This window comes from Metopolophium dirhodum, chromosome 1 (genome assembly GCF_019925205.1).
Source record: "Metopolophium dirhodum isolate CAU chromosome 1, ASM1992520v1, whole genome shotgun sequence".
Classification (NCBI taxonomy): Eukaryota; Metazoa; Arthropoda; class Insecta; order Hemiptera; family Aphididae; genus Metopolophium; species Metopolophium dirhodum.
In genome coordinates, this window is record NC_083560.1 from 7847076 (window position 1) to 7867229 (window position 20154).

Consider the following 20154-nt stretch of genomic DNA (forward strand, 5'->3'; position numbering starts at 1 on the left):
TTAAGAGTGCGTTAGGGTGGATAGATTCCCTTGCCCAGAGCCTTAGGGCTGCCTAGAGACAGGATACAAGCATATTGAGAGTTCATGTATCCAACAAAAGTGTTAATTTATGTTAATTTATTTAAGCAAGGTAAATGAAATACGTTGACACTGGTCGATATAAACGTATTTTTCATCACTACTAAATTAGGTACGATGACTGACGTATCGCCAATTATGCGATTAAGCAAAAGCTTAGTGTGTGAGAGAGAGAGAGATAGGTAGTGGGTACAGGCAGACAGACAGATACCGTAACGTTAAATGCCTAAATGTCTATGATAATATTATATAGATCATTAAACACCGTTCGATTAATTAATATTGTGTGAACAATATCATATCTATAAACATTTACTATCTTAACGTATGACACGATAACGTCTATACTCCAATTTTAACTAAACATGTCTACATAAATTATAATTGTTTTATTAGCACAAAAACACTCTCATAAAAAAAAAACTTTCAAAAAAGTAATGCTGTGTAATAAGTTAGGTAAAGTGAATTTATTAAAAATATTTATTTTGCTTTTAATTTTATAATATTTTACTATTTCAGTCCATTTCGTTTTCATGACAAACAATATGTATCGTAAATTGTTTAAAGTTAAATATTTATATCATTTGAATCTAACTTATATGGAAATACTGTATGAAGTATAAACACTATATCCTATAATTAAGTTTTGGATTTGAAAAATATTAAGTACGCTAGCGTTGTATAAACAAATTAACTTTTTTTTAACTTTTTATTATTGGTGCATATTAACTTAATTTAACTGATTTAAAAAAATCAAATACTTGCCCAGCCATGGGTGTAAGTATGTAAAGTTATTGATCGATTAGTGTTGAAACTATGCACAAATAGTTTCAAAAACATTTTAAAATGTTTGCAATCTCATTTTATTTTACGATTCGTTGGGCTATTCGGGCTATTCAGTAATAGTCTGAGACAATTTTATAACGTGTGGTTCATAGGTAGAATACTAGAATACTCTTGCCATAAATTTGTTTTAGTTTTATATGAGTGTTTTTGTACCAATAAAACAACAATAATTTTTATTTGTTGTGCTGTCTCGGTAAACTTAGGCATACAGACTTCAGGCTTCAGACCAATAATTAAAATCAATTCTACACAACAGAAAAATATATTATCACTTATATATAATTATATTTCATTTTCATAAATGTTGATATAATTTTTCATCATAACGCAGAAGAATCACTGGTGGAAAATTAGGAAATGATACGCAGTTCAAAAATAGAACTCTTCATAAGTATCAATATATTATAATTCACAGCCATCAACGCATTATGATGCCCATATATGGAAACCACCGTCTCATAGAAAATATAAAAAAAACGATACGGATAAGTACCACATAACGCAATCGTCTACAATAACAGGGCAATTAAAACAACTACACATTTTAAACTGATCACCTGAGGACCTACGCCATTCAACATCGACGACACACAAATTTTCATTCTATCATTGGGTATTATTTATTCAAAAATCAAATTTAAACATTGCATTAAATGAACATACCACGTACCGTCTAATTGGTTCGAAATCCTTACTTTTGATTATATAAACAAAAACAAATCATCTCGTTTTATTTATATTCTACTTACACCAAATTTCTTTACAATATACACAGTATCCATTTACGTCTCATCCCCAGAAGATAACAATTTAAAATTTCACATACCTTAAGTGTTAAACTTATAATATAATTAAAATACAATATTAATAGAGTATAAGGGTCCAGCAATATTCGAAAGAATAACTGATTGGACACATTCTTTGAAGTATTTGTGTTTTAAGTATAGTATAAGAATAAATACTTATCCACTAAAAATCACTCGAAGTGCTGAATATTGAAGTCATAATTCAATATTACTAAGATATAAGTTATAAATAAAGTTATACAACATACAGTGTGATATTTGAAGTATGATCACTTTTCCTTTAATATTTAATTTATTCAAATTCTGATTAATAGAATTTTTAAAATTCAAAGTTTTATTCATAAAAAGTTTGATAAAGCATATTTTTGCATATTTTAGGAAAAGTTCATATTTGAACAATTTTTAGGATATTCATGCATATTTCATATTATTTTATTTTGTTTAAAGAGGTATCACTATATACTATGACCATATACTGATGATATTAGTGTGAATAAAGTAAGTTATATATTTACCTATTTACGTAGAACCTTGTTTTAAATTTTCACTCCTCAGCAATAAATGTTGACCAATTTATACATTTTAACTACAAAATAATTATTAAATTTTAAATTTGATAAATTTTGTCAAAATTTGAACATTAAATGCTTTAAAAAAAATTGTGCTTTTGTATTTTTAATATTTTTAAACTGCTATTGTAACAACATATTAGGAGCCTTGCATTAAATGTTCACGGTTTTTTAACCAACAAATAGAATTTGATTGATATTTATGGAAAATAAAACTAAAAAAATTGAAAACTGATAATGTCCGTAAACAGCCCAAATTGAGTCAACATATATTCAAAATTGTATGGTGTATAGAAAATGCTAATACAAACATTCAGTAAAATTGTCATGTATCTACAGTTATTCGTTAACAAAACCGCTACATGAGATATCGAGTGATTATCCAATATTGTAAAAATATGAATTTTAAACGCTCATAAAAGTTTAATTTGATTTGCTTGTAGAGATTTTTCTTCGATAAAAGTATACAAACTTATGAGGAATCTTTTATTACATTTTTAGATCTTAGATTTAAAAAGAACAATTTTTATGATTTCCTAATTTAAAATAGTTTACTAATTTTCCTGAATTATTTATCCTGATAGGAGGATGTCGCTTTGCTGTACAGTAGGTTACAATTGGCTCACTGTATAATGGACGGTGTTAAATTTCAATTATATACTATCCTTGTTTAAGAAAAACGATTATGAGAGAATACGGTCAGTCAGCCTATGATATTACCAAGTATATTTGATGATATTATTGTGAATAAAGTAATTTATGTATAACAATATAATATTATGAGCCTTGCATTAAAATTTCACGCTTTTTTAACCAACAATTTTTTATAAATATTTATAGAAAGAAAAACTAAAAAATAGAAACTGAAAATGTCCATAAATCGCTCAAAATAAGTAATAATATTTGGAAAATGTTATAGTGTATAGAAAATGCTTATATAAAAATTCAGTCAAAATGTAATACCGACAATGCCCATAAACAGCTCAAAAAGAGTCAAATTATTTGGAAATTGTTACGGTGTATAGAAAATTCTTAATATTAAAATTCGGTGAAATTTTCATTTATCTATAGTCATTTGTTTTTTAATTACAAAAAAATAAGAAAACTGTTACTAGAGAAATCAAGTGAATATCAAAATATGTTGTATAAATATGAATTTCAAACGCTCATAAAAAAATTAATTTGACTTTCTTATAGAAATTGTTTTTTGATAAGGGTAGAAAAATTTGTAAGGAATATTGTATTACATTATAAAATCTTAGGTTAAACATACAAACATGTAAATTCTAAAATAATTATTTCCGAAAATGTTTTCGTACTGTTATTGTTATTAACTTATTGAAATACATATGTTTAAAAAAAAATTGTTATTGCTCATTTATAGCATAAGAGTAACTATTATTACAAATTTCAAGTCGCTATATGTATTATAGAATTTGCTATAAAATTCTAAACAATTTAGTGCCTATACAAAATATACAATAAGAGCGGCTTACGGACATTTTCAGTTTCCAATTTTTTTAGTTTTTTAGTTTTATGTTCTTTACCTGAATATCAATAAAATTGTTTGGGTAAAAAAGTTTGAAAATTTAATAGAAGGCTCCTAATATATTGTTTTAATGACTACAGATGAAAAATATTAAAAATCCATTAATTCTATTTAAATCTAAAATTTAAAAACGTAAAGTTTTTTTAACTCTATAAAATAAAAAATGTCTGCAAGCAAATCAAATAACATTTTTATGAGCGTTTTAAGTTCATATTTTTACAACATTGGATATTCACTCGATTTCTCATGTAGTTTTTTATAGGAAAAAGCGTGGTATTATTAAGGCGTCGCTAACGCGTATGAAAAACTTTCTTGAGGAATTCGATCCAACAACTGACGCTATATCACTATTGGAATTCCATCAAGAAGAGTTGCCACGCCTAAATCAAAAGTTTGACGACATACAGACACAGTTGGAATTGATTGTTGTTGATGATTGCGAAAAGGAAGAAGAGGAGCGTAATAAGTTCGAATTTGACTATTTTAGTATCCGTTCTCGAATTCAGGAAATAGTGAATGCTAGGAAGATTAACAACAGCAGTTCTCACATCTCAACTTTCAATACGTCAGCAGGCCACAGTCGTGCTTAATTGCCTATCATTACGCTACCAGTATTTGCCGGTGATATCCAAGATTGGGAATCTTTTTTCGATTGTTTTCGTGCAATGATACACGATGATGTTGGATTTACACCAGCTCAAAAATTCTACTATTTACGGTCAAGTGTTAGTGGCCAGGCGTTAGACCTTATCAAGTCGGTTCCAATGACAGATACAAATTATGAGGTGGCAATAGAACGCCTGAAACAACGGTATGATAATCGCAGTCTTGTCATTCAGTCACATATTCGATCTCTCTCTCCTGGAATCTCCATATGTAGAACAGCCGAGGGCTAAAGACCTGCAAGCTCTACATCCCCATGTAAGCACCCATGTTGCAGCTTTAAAGGCGCTTGATCAGCTAACGGAGCACTGGGATGCGTGGCTAGTAACGATAATCGTCAGTCGTTTGGATTCTGCTACTAGTCATGGCTGGCAACTAAGACAACACAACACTCAACTTCCTAAGTATTGTGACCTTGAGCAATTTTTTAGCCAGTCGATGCATAGCTTTCGAGTCTTCCGAAACAACTTCTGGACCAATAAGAGATATCAGAACTACATTGGCCGGTGAAACAGCAAAAAAGAGCAATGCCAAAAATGTATTTCCTGAGACAAAGCGATCTTTAGTGGCATCATCCAATACAGTCTCCTGTCAATACTGCACTGTTGCTCATAAATTGTATCACTACGAGAAGTTCAAGGTCGCTACTATAAACACACGTCTCTCATTTGTTCAGGAAAAACGAATGTGTTTCAACTGTTTGACTCCTGGGCATATGGCAAATTTTTGCAGATCCACTTATAGTTTTCGGACGTGCAACCGCAAACATCATTCGTTATTACATCAAGAAAGGCAGCAACAAATACCAGAGAAGGAGCAGCTTGAAAATAAGCAACCTGATATAAATAAGCAACCTGATATAAGTCAGCAGCTATCTACCTCCGGAGTCGTAGTATCTGCACCAGTACCAGTGAATACCACCGCAGAAAATTCACACGTATTTCTTGCTACAGCATTAGTCATGGTTCAGGACAAAAATGGTGGACATCGACAGTGCAGAGCCAGCTTGGATAGTGGCTCTCAAGTCAACTTCATTTCAAAGAGATATGCAAACTTACTGCAGCTAGCATGTAAGAAGTCTTCATTGACAATAAGTGGTATTGGAGACAATCGTTTAAAGGCAAGGTCGTGCAGTGAGTTAAAAATCGAATCCAGAACTAGTGATTTTAGTATCAAGATTTCTTGTTATGTATTGCCTAATATCGTGGGGAATCTAGCGTCCTGTCCAGAGCCTGCAGATGGATGAAAAATACCAGGTACTGTGTCTTCAAACTTGGCTGATCCAGACTTTCACCGTCCTCAAAGTGTTGACCTACTTATTGGAGGTGGCTCGTTCTTCGACATTTTGGGAACAACAAAAATACCATTGAATATAGGTTCAGTCACGCTTTATGAGAGTAACTTTGGATGGCTTGTAACGGGAGAACTGCCTAAACGCCAAACACCAACACTTTTGTCAATTGGACAGACGATAGAGGAGGATTGGAAGGTTCTCGGAATCGTTGAGGATACAAGCTATGGTCGAACATCAAGGACGAATAAGAGAAGTCAAGAAGAGCTAGAAACAGTGCAACATTTTAAGCAACACACAATACGTGATGAGGAATGGCGTTTTGTTGTACGACTTCCCATCAAGGAGACAATCAGTGAAATAGGCGAAACCTTACCTATGGCGATCGCACGATTCTTAAATGTAGAGAAAAGATTGCAGCATGACGAACACCTGAAGAACGAATACATACGATTTATGAATGAATATATTAAGATGGGGCATATGGTTGAAGTACTGGAAAATTCAGTTCAAACGCAGAATCACTTCTATCTGCCGCACCATTCAGTAATAAAGGCATCAAGTTTAACGACAAAGGTTCGAGTGGTTTTCGATGCTTCCGCCAAGAGCGCATCTGGTGTCTCTCTTAACGACGTTCTGAAATGCGGTCCTACTGTTCAGCAAGATTTATTTTCTATACTTGTTCGCTTCCGTAAGCATCAATTTGTCTTAACTTCCGATATAGAGAAAATGTTTCGGCAAATCAAAATCGCAAGAGAAGACTGAGACCTACAAAGAATTGTTTGGAGATCCAGTCCTAAGGAATTACTTCGTTCATATCAACTCACTACAGTAACATACGGAATGACTCCTGCTTCATTTCTATCTACCTATTGTCTAATAGAACTCGCGAAAAGTGTCGAAAAGCAATTCCCGTGCGCTTCAAAAGTGATTGCTGAAGATTTCTATATGGATGATTTAATGACGGGAGCCGACACCGAGGATGACTGCTGTCAATTACAAAGAGAAGTAAGCACAGTGCTAGATTCAGCAAAGCTACCGTTAAGGAAATGGTGTTCCAATTCCGAGTTTGTACTGCAAAACATGTCTAAGTGTGTTAACGATCCCTTGTTTGTGTTGGATATCGGAGACAATGACACTGTCAAGTCATTGGGACTGCAGTGGAAACCAATTGCCGACCTATTTCAATTTGAAATCGTATCAAGATCCATGGAAGGTACATTGACAAAAAGAGCTATACTCTCAGACCTAAACAGAATTTTTGATCCACTCGGTTTCCTGTCACCGGTTCTAGTGAAGGGAAAAATATTTCTACAACAGCTCTGGTCCATGAAGATAGATTGGGATGCAAGGCTTCCGTTAAACATACAGGAAAGATGGGGTAAATTTTACGAAGATCTGGAGCGACTGAAATATTTATCCATTCCCAGAAAGGCCATACCTGAACGAACTGATATCATAGATGTACACGGGTTTTGTGACGCATCCGAAGAAGCGTATGCGGCCTGTATCTACATTCGTTCTCAGAGCAGCGATGGAAAATGGCATTCCAGACTTCTTTGTGCAAAACCTCGAGTGGCCCCGTTAAAAGAAAATACAATACCACGACTTGAATTGAATGGTGCCTTGTTATTAACTGAATTGACTCAACGGGTCGCTGATTCATGGCAAATCAATATTCATCAGTTCAAACTATGGATGGATTCAACTATAGTTTTAGGGTGGTTCAATAGCCAAAGCAGCCGGCTAAAAATCTATGTTGCCAATCGAGTAGCTCAAATTATGGATACTACAGAGGTCAGCCAGTGGAACCATATAGGCACGCAGGAAAACCCAGCAGATATCCCTTCAAGAGGTTTAAGACCACGGGAACTGTTAACGGCAAGATTGTGGTGGAACGGACCTACCTGGTTGGAAAGTGATGAGAAGGATTGGATCTTGAATCCGATAACCCATGATGATGAGCTACCCGAAGTACGCAAAGTGAAGCTACTGCTATTAGTGATCAAACCGTTGAATAGTATATTAGAACACTACTTTGAATGGAATTGTATGCTACGAAGAGTTGCTTGGTTAATGGTCTATTCGAAGTACATGCGTAAGAAAATCAATGGGCCTCAATCCCTAACAATATCAGATTCGGACGAAGCGAGGAAATCAATTTTAAGAATGGTCCAAGCTGAGTGTTTCAGTAAAGAGATCTCGTCACTAGAAAGGGGACAAGAAGTACCAAGAAATAGTATGTTGCGTAGTTTGAATCCCTTCCTGCGCGATGGGTTAATACTTGTTGGTGGAAGACTCGAGAATTCAGACATAGCCGATGGACAAAAACACCCTATAGTATTGCCTGCTAGTCATAAAATAACCAGGCTAATATTTGAAGCATACCATCTCGAGCTACTTCATGGAGGACCTCAGCTCATGTTATCTGAAGTTAGACGTCTTTACTGGCCACTGCTAGGTCGAGTAACCGCGAGATCAGTGGTATGGCATTGTGTCAAATGTACAAAGGCACGTCCACGTTTCAATCATCCAATTATGGCACCACTCCCAAGAGACCGAGTTCAGTGTACTAGACCTTTCACTGTCACAGGTGTAGATTTTGCTGGACCCATATATATTCGCAGTGGTTTGAGGCGTGTAGCTGCTAAGAAGGCTTGGATTGCTATATTTGTTTGCTTCTCAACGAAGGCCATACATTTGGAGTTGGCTGACGATCTTTCAAGTAAGTCTTTCATGGCGACATTTCGTTATTTTATGGCTAGAAGAGGAAAATGTGCTAAGGTTTTTAGTGACAATAGCACAAACTTTGTTGGGGCTCAAAAGGAGTTAATTTCAATGATGAAAAAAGCCAGTGTTGATCTTGAGAAAGAAGGTATTGAGTGGCATTTCAACCCGCCTACTGCTCTACATTTTGGTGGTATATGGGAGAGTGCCGTGAAGAGTATGAAACACCACATGAAGAGAGTTATATCTGATCACAAGCTTACGAATACAGAAATGCGAACTCTCTTGTGCCAAATCGAGGCTTGTCTCAATTCCAGACCGATGACTCCACTAAATAGTGATCCTTCTGACTTGGCAGTCCTTACTCCATCACACTTCTTGATTGGAGGAGCTATGTTGTTACCAGATGAACCAGACATATCTAAGGAAGAGCCCAATGGTCTACGTAGATGGCAACTAGTGCAAAATTTGATGCAGACCTTTTGGAAGCGGTGGTCGAGAGAGTATCTACCACAGACTCAAATTCGTGGCAAGTGGACAAGCAAGAGCGCACAGCTAGCAAAGAACGATGTCGTTATTATCAAAGATGATTGTATGCCTCTAGCCAGATGGAAGTTAGGATTGGTTATGGAATTGCATCCTGGCTCTGATGGTGTAGTCCGGGTTGTCACCATAAGAACAGCAAACGGAACGCTCATGCGTCGGCCAGTAATCAAATTATGTCGACTACCGACTGAAAAGGACAACAGCTCAGTTGAAAACCAGGATTTTCAACGGGGGGAGAATGTTGCCACCGCAACAGTTTAAATATTATAGATTAGGTAATTAAGAAAAATCGGTCACGGGAGGAACAGCTGGTCTCACACATATCACTATTCGTATTGTTTATTTTTGTTTTAGTTGTTATTGAATTTGTAGATGTATCGTGTGAGTTATATAATATGTAGATTACACCGCGTTATCGTACGCCGCTGCCGTGCGTCTGCTGGAATATATTAGCACGGCCGCCGATTATATTGTTGTTCTACACCGTAAGCCGTAGAGTCAGGACCATATTATTATTCATTATATTGAAGTATTAAACAGTTTTTTGTATGTGATCATTACTTATTAGCAAAAGTGCTTAAGTGTGATTTATATTTATTATTTGTGAGCCATAAGGGCTAAGTCTAATTTATTTTATTATTATATTGTTTTTTTTTACGTGTACCTAAAATCATATATATATATATATTTTGCATATACATATATTATACTTTGCTGTGCAATACTCGCGGGTTGTCAACCGTGTCACCGTGATATCCTTTTGTATTATATTTTTATCGTTAATTATTATTACTAGATGTAGGACCAGCTGGCCAGTCTGAGCTCCACAAAACTGTGAGTTATTATTGTTATTATTATTATTATTGAGCCAGAAGGGCTACATATCGTATTTATTGTTGTGCCAGAAGGGCCATAAATTATTATTATATTTATTATTGTGCCAGAAGGGCCATACGTTATTAATTATACTTTGTTGGGCCAAAAGGGCCATATCCTAACATATTAATATTGTAATTTTATTCGTCTATAAGAGACGTACTTATATATATTTAATATTGTTTGTATTCGTCTATAAGAGACATTTACTTATATTCATATATATATATATTAATTAATATTGTTTATTCTGTTTGGTCATAAGGGCCGTGTTATTCATTATATTATATTTTATTACCATTCAAATCATTTTTGTTACCATTATTTCAACTTAGTTACCTTCTTGTGATTTTTTAATTATTGTAAACATACCACATATATACACACAAATACACAAATACACATTTAACACAACACGCACTACATAGCTCAACAGTATTTGCCCGGCATTCCCGACCACTATTGTTTGAGCTATTACCCCATTACACACCCAGCTACTTCTCCACACTTTTAAGACCTAGGTGTTAGTGGGGCACAATATAAATTGGTGACCGGGCGCGCGTATTATTACTATACGCTCCCGGCCCGTACATAAGTATATAACTACAACCAGCATAGGCGGAACACTGGGCCACTTTTCCCAATGCTAAACCTATGCGAAACGATTTTCTGAAGTTGAGTTTCTCTAATATGTTTTTAAAAATCGCAGTGTTGAATAAGGTTACCCGTTTACTGACTAGAAATATGAAAGTGTCCATATCACACAGATATAATATAGATAAGAAACTTATTATTATTTATATCTGACATCTGTGTCAGATTGTGCATAATATATTCTTTATTCAGGTAACGACAGGTTTTTAATTATTAGTATCTATGATTCCCAGTATTATCTCCCGTGGTAAAGTTTTGTCCATGAGCGAAAGGATAAGCTTACAAAATAAAAATACGAATTTAAAATTTAAGACTAGCAGCAACTTTGATAGACCATGAAAATATTTTTTAGATTTTCTTAAAATCAGCCCATTCAGCCTCCTCAGACCCCCCCTAAATACGCCCCTGTATAGACGTATAGTAGTACCAGTAGTCCAGTAGGGAGGTACCTACTGACTACTCTATATATTATTACAGGGCGTGATTAGACTGGGCTGTAGTTCCACCTATGGCAACATGCAGTGTCGTAACCTCAACATTTGAGCCCGCGAGTGATATTTTTAACGTCCCACCTCCATCTGGAGAAGTATCCGAGATATCTCAAGAGGGTTCCTCCGCTTGCTGAAATTATTTCATACATTGTTCAAATATAATTACACTGTTTATTACTTGTTTTTCTTGAAAACCAAACGAGGTGACAGAAATATAGGTATCATAGTATGTAATACGTATTATTTTGTGCAAACCCGTCAAAAAAGTAATGGAATTTAACTAATTCAAGTGTCCCAACCTTTTTAATGCCATATAAAAAACACGCAAAAATACTTAGGGTTTTTCGTTACAATTTTGTATATATTATGAAGTGTGTCAGTGTCTAATCATAAATAAATTTCATACACTCGTTGACCGCCGCCGTACCTACTTACACCACGCATGAACATTGCGTTAGTAAAACTCATACGTGCTACAACACAATTATAATTATAGACACAATATGTTCTTAAAATGAAAATGTATGATTTAAATCTTAAAAAAAAAAAATGTAACACAAAATATATAATTAAAAGAAGAAAAGTGTGCACTCTGAGCTCCCTAATAAGCGTGCGGGCCCCGGATGGTTATACCACTGCTGCAGGGTACTGCGACTGTAATATGATAAGAATATTAAATTGTAATATTGTCACTCTGAAAACGATTCCAATTCGTCGTGATTGATTGGCGAATGAACATTGCTTATATTATTACAGTTTAAATTTATAAAATATGTATGTATATTGTTAATGTTTTAAATACCCAAATAATTTAAGTAAGTTACTTCTGTTTTATTGACAAAAGAAATTGGCTGACGTGGGTTACGAACAGCACCTCATACAAGAGCAATGGGCGTCAAAGGATAAGTTACACCTGATACGATCCATGATGAGACTAAGGAAAAAAGGAACGTTGCCGCCAGTCTATCCGAATGGATGGTTTGCGCTCCTGGACTCCGATCAACTCATCGTCAATCAAGTCAAGTACGTGACGGCTCTAGGTAAGTTATAATGTTCTATTTTCGGTAACATTAAATTTAAAATGCATCTACACCCTATATATAGATAGTATAGACTAAAGCAGGGTATACCTAGGCAGAAATTGGACAAACAATTTTCCTGTTATTTTACATACAGTAAATGTTATTAAAAACACCATTTTATACGTCTCTAAAAAACTATATTTTAAAATTATTTTATAATATTCTAAACGAAGCGATGAACGTAATGATTTATTTTACAATGATGTGTGATTTTTTATATGTTTTTATTTTTGTGTGTCATAACGGTTTTGAGCAATAAAACGGCTTCGATTTTCTTCAACAGTATCTTGTGCGATATGGGAAAGTGAATCTAGTTGGTGCATTCGGCAGGTCAAAATTTAAAGTAATAAAATAAAGCCTAAAAAAAATTCCTAATAGTTTTCAAAAGCACCGGGAAAAACAGCAATTTATACGCAAAATCAGGTTTTGACAAAATCGATTTTGGTTCTTGGTGTAACTTTGACCGTAGATACATGAAATTCTCACTGAACATTTAGATTAGCATTTGCTATACACCATAAAATATACAAAATATTATATTTGTTTGGTAAATGGCTATTAATACATTGTTACAATTACGTTTGAAAAATATTATACTCCAAAGTCACGATTTTTTTGTAAGCATGTAAAAATCAAATTTTGACAGATGGCGTAAATATCACGATAGTATATGTGCAGACTATTTAGAGTTGGAAATTCCTAAAAATGTTCCTTACTAAATCTAAGGTTTTAAAATGTAATACAAGATTCCATTAAAGTTAGATAACTTTATAAAAAAAAAAAAACTATAAAAAATTCAAATTTGTAGGAAATTACATAATATTAAATAGGTAACAAAAAATAACAATTTTAGTTATTTTGTTGTAATTTTATTATATATTAATATTTTATATTAATTCAACTTACCGGCTATCGTATTAATAATAAGTAATAAGTAGGGCAATGAAGTTATTGCATTAAAAATAATTAATAATAATTAAATATGAATATTGCTTACATTATTGCATTACACAAAAAATGATTTTTTTAAGTTTTCTTAGCGACCTTAATGCGATAATCGCTCTATAGAAATATTAATAAAATAATAAGTATTACAAAAAATATAGAAATTTACACATTGCTACCTTTACTTGCTTTTATTTTATATATTTAATTATATAATCTTAAATGTAAACAAAAATAAAATTATGAAAAATAGTTAAAATTGCAGTAAAATTAAAAAGTCGCCAAAATTGCATTTATTGCAATATACTTTTTTTGTTTAAATTAAGAGTTAAACGAAACATATTTTAATCTATAAAAATAATTAATAATAATTAAATATGAATATTGCTGACATTATTGCATTACACAAAAAATGATTTTTTTAAGTTTTCTTAGCGACCTTAATGCGATAATCGCTCTATAGAAATATTAATAAAATAATAAGTATTACAAAAAATATAGAAATTTACACATTGCTACCTTTACTTGCTTTTATTTTATATATTTAATTATATAATCTTAAATGTAAACAAAAATAAAATTATGAAAAATAGTTAAAATTGCAGTAAAATTAAAAAGTCGCCAAAATTGCATTTATTGCAATATACTTTTTTTGTTTAAATTAAGAGTTAAACGAAACATATTTTAATCTCACTCAGCAATAAATATAAGCATTTTCAAAAAATATGCAAATGCAACAACTTCACTGCCCTAGTAACAAGTAATAAAAATATAAATATAATATAAAATATCTATAAATATATATATATAAAGTGTTTCGTGCATCTTACGGTGACGTCAATTTATTAGATGCTTACTGTCCTCACCTGGGTGCTAATATGGCTATTGGAGGAATAGTTAGAGGAAACTGTCTTCAATGTCCATTTCATGGATAGACATTTGACGGTACCTGTGGGAAGTGCGTCAAAATTCTCAAACTTCTTTTTAACGATTGTTCTAATGGTAAAAATTCGTATAGAGATTATAATAGTCGCAACTAAACCTCTAAAATTTCCATAATTTAAAATGCTTCACAGAGCAGTGGGAGTTAGCCCACTACAATCCCGATTAACAAAATTACATAATTTTACAAGTTATAAATCTATAATAGTCAATTGGTATTTGAAGACTTTTTTAAACACATTTTAACATACTTCATATTAAGTATAAAAATTAAATTTATATGTATACTTAAAATACTCTTTTTATAAATATATAATATTATGATTTTACCGATAAAACGTATGGAGATTGAAGAGTTACCTACCAGTTATTTAGAGCTTTTTAATGTGACTGTAACTAGTGTAACTTATTGGTTAAATATTAATCGTAAGCAATCCATTTTTTCATAATATGTATCGTTATGCAAAATCATCCATAAATTATAAGAATACGTAATCATTTATAACAAATTAACAATGTTATGTCATGATGACCAAAATAGTTTTGATTTTTTTTTCTGTATAAATATTTCGTATTTTAAAAACATAAAATTGATGGTATTTCACTATAATAATGTTAGACCTAAAAAAAAAAAGGGTTGCTAAATTAGAACTCGGGAATACTAAAGACTCTTTTGCACCTCCCTAGTTGTGCCAATGCAGATAACAATAAATAGTTTTTCATACCTATACAACCATTATTTACGTACGTACTACGTAGGTACGTGGTAAACGAACAGTATAGACATTATTTATAATCTTATATTTTATAGGCAAATTGTATAAGATTTACGGAGACATGATCGATTCCGCCAGTACTTAAAATTAGTTAAAAATTTTAAAAACAACTATTGATTCCGCCCATTCGAAATTGTAAGTCTAGTAATTTAAATATATTTAAGATCCTGATAACTACATATCTGCCCCTGGCTACGGTATTTATATCTATAGGACCCTACGATTCTCCCTGGATATCTTATATTTAACTGGTCGTTCCCCCGACCACGTTACACCGTGTTTCATTGTACTTTTTCTCTTGAAATACTTGAATACTTTATATTTCGGCCAACAATTTATAATAATTGTATGTAACACTACGTAGGTATTTGGTACGATGTACAGCACTGGTCAACTACTTTTTGATATTTCTCGTATTCGATCAGATATAAAATAATCACATATTATATCAAAGAACTCTATCGTAATTCTAATTCGTTAATAGTTGGCAATATCAATCAAACAGAAACTTGATAACGATTATTGAGTAATAAAGCATTATATTTATAAACATTATGTACCTATTCTGATATTTCCCGTTTCCCAATCAAACATAAACTATTATTTAAAGTGGATTCAAAGCCATTCCAAGTTTTTGGTAGAAATACGGGTTTAGTTTTTCTTTAATTTATATTCATACCGGCACCAAATCTCTTATACGAACCATTTACGTTTTACATAATATGTGATATCGAAGTAATTCATTCGCTATAGGGATAATAGTTTGTTTTAAAAACTAAATTTTCTCGTAAACCCGTTCAAGGGGAAGGAATGCCAGACCATCAGTCATAGAACAAAAATGACTAATTTTGTCATCATTCATATTATATACGTTGTTTGTCCTAACTCCTGGACTTTACGAAATGTACTCTGGCAGAGATGGTAAGAGCACCCTCTAATAACTAATTCTGAACCAAAAACATTATTAGCCGCTGTAATTACTGCCTTTTCAAAATCTAGACTTAACTTAATAATTATTAAATTTGAGACTTTCATTCCGTCGGACTTTTTTTTCGCCGGATTTGTGTTCGGGGATTCGTATATATTAATCGTGTAAACTACATTATAAATACGACGTATTCGTAAAATTTACGTACATTACCATTCTAAGTATTTTGATAATTTAAAAAATAAAAATTTGTGATAATAACTAATACCAATGATTGGAAGGTCTTTACCAACCTTAAAAACAAGTAATACTTTTTCAAAGCCAAAGTCTCGTTTATGAATCTCATTTTCTCATTTGAGTTATAAGTATAGCTTAAGCAATATTTATTTTTAAGCATCGAAAATTAATAAAATAAGAACCTAATGAAATATTTTTAATTTGAGTGAGTAATGCTGTGGTTAGTTTTCAATATTCATAAATACTTTCAATATAATATGTAATAGCATAGTTTAAATAATTTATTTAAGTGGTAAACAGGTGCCAATAACGCTATAATTTAAAAATGAAATACCTTTGTTAATCGAACATGGGTGTTTCTACGCATGTTCTAGTTTTTGATATAAATAGGTACCTATCCATATTTGTATTCGCTAAAAGATTTGATAGTTAAGTTATTTTCTGATAATAAGATTTAATAGTACCAATAACTATACACTTGACCCCATATACATTCCTTATTTATACACAATTCAATAACAGAAACAATTTAAATAACATTCATAAAGAAAAATACTAAGAGAACCGCCTTTACCTTAAAGGCCTTAACATCTTGCCCTGACTTAATTACTGAAAACTGGTAAGTTGTTACCTATTAACACTAATAATAGTCTAAACCCATTGGCTATTAATATAGTATGCATAGATATTAGATAGGCACATAATATATTAGTACCTATATTTTTATACCTAGGTACTTGTTATGTGGATAATGAATATACATATTTATTACTAAAAATATTCTTGTAAAATAATGTAAAAATGTAAGTGTAGTAAAAAATTGTACAATCAAGTAGGTATGTTATATGTTGTATGCGAGTGATGTGTTATAAATTATCATTAACTGTACGTGTGTATGGACATAATCAAATCATCAATGCATAATAGACAACAGTAAAGATATAAAGTTATTAAAAACTACATGTTTCGTATTTTTTGGTATAAGTTAGCGGTAAAACCAACAATGCTTACCGATATATGTATATAATATTATATAATTTAGTTTTTAGTTTTAGTTTTTCTGATTTAAAAAAAGGTACATTTATTGATTTTTTTTTTAGTTTACCAAAGTAAGCATTGATTCATAAAAATCCTTAAATATGCAAAAAAAAATTAATGTATACCTATGATTCCATGCCATACAAAATTAATTTTACATTAATATGGGTAGGTATGTTTGATCATTATAATAATATATTGGTGTAGGAAATGAAAGAGCTGATCCACTTGCCAAAGAGGCTACTGTATCACAAAATGCAACCCCATGCCAAGTTTATTCAATAACCGACATCAAACAAATAATTAAAAAAATAATTCTCAATATCTGGCAAAACGAATGGAAAACTTCTAACGCCAAATTGAATGAAATTAAAAACCACATTCTCCCTTGGCCAAACAACACACTCGCCAGAAAAGAAGAAGTAGTTATCAATAGGCTCAGAATAGGCCTGTTGGAATTATAAACAAAACACCCTATATAATGTAGTGTATAAGTAATATATTCACACTGTAGTTCTTTAGACGCTGACTATACATTTTTATATACTACAGCATATTATATGTCCTGCGTAGTGTAGCCGGGTATACATAGTTAGTCGTTGATTTATATTACGCCTCGTAACACTATTGTACATCGTATCATTATACTTATTATTATATTATATATATCCGATTATATTATTATTTACCTTTTAACTTCTGTATATCTGTGTACTTCAACAGGTTATGGGCCCAGAGTAAGGTCTTTATAATGAAGTCGTGAATAATTAGTAAAATAATAATTGATTAACGAATTGCGTGTTTTTTGTGTACAGACAGTGTACAACAATAATAATTCGCGAAGTAAGTGCAGTGTAGTGTGCGTGCGTTTCTTAGTGTACAGATAGTGTACATCTACGTTTTGTTTAAACATGGAAAACGAACAATATAAAATCAACAAACTCAAAGATGCATCAAATTGGGACATGTGGAAATTTCAAATTAAGGTTATCATGAATGCAGCTGAAATATTTGATGTAGTAACAGGAAAATCAAAGAAACCAATTTTAGCAAAAATCGGTAATGAAACTGAAGATGAAGCGAGAAAAAGGCAAATAGGCATGAAACATAAATCTGAGGTTAATGAAAAGCTTAATTGTTTTCTGAGTATGGTTAAAACTCAAACTAAAAATGTTATTAAAACTATTAGAAGTGACTGTGGATTAGAATATAAGAATTCTGAAGTTCAATCAATTCTAAATATTTTTGGAATAAAGCATGAAACAAGTGTACCTTATACTCCTGAACAAAATGGAAGAGCTGAATGTTCAATGAGGACTATTTGTGAGGCAGCCAGAACAATGATCTATGCCAAGAATTTTCCAAAATCACTGTGGGCAGAAGCAGTCAATACAGTAGTGTTCTCATTCAATTATACTGGTAATTCAGGGAAAGTATGTAAAACTTCATATGAGTTATGGTTTGATAAACTTCCTAAAATAGAAAAGTTCGTAGAATTCGGAATAAATGCATATAGTTTAGTTCCAAAACAACGACGAAAGAAGTGGGATACAAAAAGTCGAAAAGGATACTTTGTTGGATATTCAGAAACTTCAAAAGGGTATCGTATTTGGTATAAAGAAAATAACGAGGTGTCACTTAGTAGAGACGTTATTTTCAAGGATGAAAGTGTTGTAAATGACCAACGTGTAGAATGTTCTAATAATTTAAATGATAGTAATAACATTGATGTTCTTAGCTTACACAAAGACGGCTCTTTAGAACACAGCAATACATCAGAAGGGGATTAAGTCATGGAAAATAAATTTGGGTCAATAAGTGTAGATGACAATGAAAAACAAGAACATGAACAAGAAAATGGATCAAATGTCAACGTGTACAACTTGCGAGACAGAAGTAATATTAAGAAACCATTACGTTATGATAATTCAGCCTTTTTCGTAGTCGAATCCGATCCAGTGAATTTCAAGGAAGCTTTGGAGTCACAAAATTCAGAAAAATGGATAGAAGCCATGAACAATGAAATGGAATCTCTTGAACAAAACGGAACATGGTCGCTCGTAAGTTTACCTTAGACTGAACTATTGTAAATTGTGGTTGGGTGTATAAAACAAAATATAATGTTCATGGACATGTTGATCGATACAAGGCTAGGCTAGTAGCAAAAGGGTATAGTCAAATGTTCGGTATTGATTTTAATGAAACCTTTAGTCCTGTAGTAAAGTTCGATTCAATTCGGTCTATATTAGCTATATCAGCAGCAGAACAATTACAACTTCGACAATTTGACGTTCAAACAGTCTTTCTATATGGAGATTTGGACGAAGAAATTTACATGAGACAACCAGAAGGGTTCAACGATGGTACCGAAATGGTGTGCAGACTTCAACGCAGTTTATATGGCCTAAAGCAGTCACCACGATGTTGGAACATAAAGTTCAAAACATTTCTTCTTAACTTTAATCTATTAGAAACAAAAGCAGATCCCTGTGTTTTTGTTAATAGAGAAAATTACAAAGTATTAATCGTCGCTATATTTGTTGATGATGGTCTAGTTGCAGCTACATCGAGTCAGGATGTACATGCATTAATGGAATATTTGAGACAACATTTCAATATTACCGAAGGAGAATTGAATCAATTTTTAGGTACAGAAATTGAGCGAAAATCTGATGGATCAATTGTAATGCACCAAGGGTTGTATTGTAAAAGAGTATTAGAGAAGTTCAATATGACTGAAGCAAAATCAGTTCAAATACCAGCAGACCCTCAACATTCATTAGATGACAAGCAACAAAATACTAATTTAACTAGTAAAGTTCCATATCGTGAAGCAGTCGGAAGCTTATTATATCTCAGTCAGATTACAAGACCGGGCATAACTTTTTCAGTAAATCTAGTTAGTAGATACATCGAGGATCCAAAGGAACAACACTGGGCAGCAGTGAAACGAATTTTAAAATATTTAAAGGGAACTATTATTTTGGATTGGTATTTAGTTCTAGACAAAAACTCATGTTAAAAAGATACAGTGATGCTGACTATGCAGGTGACTTGGATACAAGAAGATCAACATCAGGGTCAGTATTTACATTAGGATCTGGAAGTAT

General features: G+C 32.3%; 2 protein-coding genes across 2 annotated transcripts; both read left to right on the top strand.

Annotated features, from left to right (window-relative positions):
* The first annotated feature begins 4513 nt into the window (after positions 1-4513).
* LOC132944107 (uncharacterized) lies at positions 4514-6567 on the top strand. Its single transcript, XM_061013320.1, has 4 exons — positions 4514-4602; positions 4688-4878; positions 4943-5644; positions 5798-6567. The coding sequence occupies exons 1-4, from the start codon at positions 4514-4516 to the stop codon at positions 6565-6567; spliced, it is 1752 nt and encodes a 583-aa protein (XP_060869303.1).
* Positions 6568-6645: 78 nt separating this feature from the next.
* Positions 6646-18834, top strand: LOC132944179 (uncharacterized). Its single transcript, XM_061013437.1, has 4 exons — positions 6646-9237; positions 11941-12136; positions 18047-18162; positions 18301-18834. Exons 1-4 carry the CDS (start codon positions 6646-6648, stop codon positions 18832-18834), a joined length of 3438 nt encoding a protein of 1145 aa, XP_060869420.1.
* Positions 18835-20154: the final 1320 nt, after the last annotated feature.

Coding starts and splice junctions, on each gene's coding strand:
- LOC132944107 (XM_061013320.1), top strand. CDS start 4,514: ATGATACACGATGATGTTGGATTTACACCAGCTCAAAAATTCTACTAT. Junction 4,603..4,687: donor CAGGCGTTAGACCTTATCAA/GTCGGTTCCAAT, acceptor CTTGTCATTCAG/TCACATATTCGATCTCTCTC. Junction 4,879..4,942: donor GGATTCTGCTACTAGTCATG/GCTGGCAACTAA, acceptor GCAATTTTTTAG/CCAGTCGATGCATAGCTTTC.
- LOC132944179 (XM_061013437.1), top strand. CDS start 6,646: ATGACTCCTGCTTCATTTCTATCTACCTATTGTCTAATAGAACTCGCG. Junction 9,238..11,940: donor GAACGCTCATGCGTCGGCCA/GTAATCAAATTA, acceptor TATTGACAAAAG/AAATTGGCTGACGTGGGTTA. Junction 12,137..18,046: donor CAAGTACGTGACGGCTCTAG/GTAAGTTATAAT, acceptor TCATGAATGCAG/CTGAAATATTTGATGTAGTA.